Source organism: Myotis brandtii, unplaced genomic scaffold, assembly GCF_000412655.1.
Source record: "Myotis brandtii unplaced genomic scaffold, ASM41265v1 scaffold2193, whole genome shotgun sequence".
Taxonomy (NCBI): Eukaryota; Metazoa; Chordata; class Mammalia; order Chiroptera; family Vespertilionidae; genus Myotis; species Myotis brandtii.
The window spans coordinates 19291-21549 of record NW_005358227.1 but is presented as its reverse complement, the minus strand read 5'-3'; the positions used below and the strand labels follow the sequence as shown (position 1 = coordinate 21549).

The following is a 2259-nucleotide window of genomic DNA, read 5'->3' as shown; positions in this document are numbered from 1 at the left end:
AGATTTTTAAAAAATTTATTTTCCCTTTATTGATTAAGATATTACAAATGTGTCCTTATCCCCCCAATGTCCTCTCATCCCCCCAATCCTGCCCGCACCCTCATCCCCTGTTGTCCACATCCATTGCTTATGCTTATATGCATGCATACAAGTCCTTTGGTTGATCTCTCCCCCTCACCCCCACCCTCCCCTACCTTCCCTCTGAGTTTTGAGCATCTGATCGATGCTTCTCTGTCTCTACATCTGTTTTTGTTCATTGGTTTATGTTGTTCATTATAATCCACAAATGAGTGAGAGCATGTGATGTTTATCTTTCTCTGACTGACTTATTTCAACCGCCTGCAGCTGTGGCTGGTTGGGGAGCCCTGGGAAGCAGAGCTGGAGCTGCAGCTGCAGCCAGCATGGGCCAGGTGGGAGGGGGAAGCTGGGACTCAGACTTTTGCCCAGGCTGGGCTCCAGGTGAGGCGGGCGGAACAAAGGAAGCTGGGAGCCAGCCACAGAGCAACCGGCAGATGGCCTGATTAGACACTTCTCCAAAGAGGGCATACCAATGGCCTCTTTTAGGTTGAGACTATCTGAAAGAAAGGACAACTGAGCCTGTGTGAGTGAGAGGGTCAGAGCCAGGGGGCTTGCTGGGCTCAACTTCTGTCTCCCTACCCAAGACTGTGGTCCACGCAGCCTTTCCCAAGTAACCTTAGGCCTCTGTCTTATGGAATCTTTGTTCAAAGGGGGACGGTCCTCTGAGAGCATGGGCAGGGCGCGGTGAGAGCTCAGTTAATGGACAGGGTAGGTGATGATGCTCAGTCCTCAAGTCAAGACACCAGGGCCTCGCACGGCATTCCTCATCCTTCCTGTGCAATTGGGCACCTGAGACCCACAGCGCAGGTGTTGGGAGGAGGCAATGCTGTCCCTGGAGACCTTGACACCGGACTCCACAAGGACCCCAAACCCTCAGTTAAGCGTCCTCTCCCGGGTCCCCGCTACTAAGTCTCACCGGGTTCTGTCCCCACAGGTGGAGGAGTTCGAACAGGACGTTCCCCAGGACTTGGGGCCACTGCAGTTCCTGAAGTTGCGCAAACACCGCCCCCTGGTGGACAACGCCTGGTTCTGCGACCGCATCACAGTGCGGAGCCCAGGAGCCTTCCAGGAGGCTGCCTTCCCCTGCTACCGCTGGGTGCAGGGCGAGGGCGTGCTGACCCTGCCCGAGGGCACCGGTGAGGGGCCGCCTCAGGGAAGTGGGTGCAGGGCCAAGGGAGTAATGGTTGGGAAGGTAGGGGATAACCTTGAGGAAGGTCCTAGGGGTTGAAAAACTACATGCTCAGCAGGTTAATGGTAGACAAGACAGGAAATGACAGGAAAGTTATAAATTTCCAAAAAGTATATACTATATAAATTAGAAAGGTGGAAGTGGGACGGTACAGGAAAATGAATGATGTGTAGATTCCACCTCCCAAGGTGAGCCGAGGGAATGGGAGGTGCAGCCATGCTGGGAAACAGAAAAGCCAAAGTAAAGTGAGAAGGTGATCTCTATGTGACTGTGAACAAGTTAGGGCAGGGACAGGTAAAGCTAGCACAGGGCACAGGGGATGTTGGGTGTGACCCCTGAGAGGATTCAGGTAAGGGAAGCAACAAATAATATGACATGAAGACCTGGTTTGGCTGTGAACACGTGGAAGACAACTCTGAGGGCAGGGAGCACACTGACTGGAGTGGGGATGAATGAGAACAGCAAACATAGAATCTCTTACCTAGGGAATAAGTAGGGAGACAATTGAGGGGAAATGACAGGTAAGAATAGAAACATAAATTATATGTCTTTGAGGCACATGCAAGCATAAGTACAGATGTGGTCAGGATTAAGTCAGGTTACCAACCATAAACTATGTGATGTTGAGGATAGGTGAGAAGAAGCCAGGTAAAGTAGCAATGTGGAACCATTTTTTAGTTTGGCACACATAGGATATCTTATCCCAGGGAACAGGTGACAGTGGAGATAGGGGAGGTCAGAGGATGTAAGTATCTAACTTGAAAGATGTCATTTTGGAGAACAGGTTAAGGTGCTGACAGGGGAAATTAACTAAGTAACAAGGAATGGTTGAGGAAAAGTGTTGACATTTCAGCTGGTTAGGAATGAAATTTAGCCTTAGTTTGGCTCAGTGGATAGAGCAATGGCCTGAGGACTGAAGGGTCCTGGGTTCGATTCCAGTCAAGGGCACATGCTCAGGTTGTGGGCTTGATCCCCAGTAGGAAGTGTGTAGG

The 2259-nt window shown here is 50.7% G+C and overlaps 1 protein-coding gene across 1 annotated transcript in view; it reads left to right on the top strand.

Annotated features, from left to right (window-relative positions):
* Window positions 1-336: 336 nt before the first annotated feature.
* The window catches only part of LOC102248722 (arachidonate 12-lipoxygenase, 12S-type), a gene marked incomplete at its 5' end in the record, with an annotated part of 18921 nt that continues 16998 nt past the window's right edge, over window positions 337-2259 (top strand). Inside the window, one exon of the mRNA XM_005866005.1 lies at window positions 337-423. Coding sequence (XP_005866067.1) covers window positions 337-423 — 87 coding nt within the window. The remainder of the gene's footprint in view (window positions 424-2259) is intronic.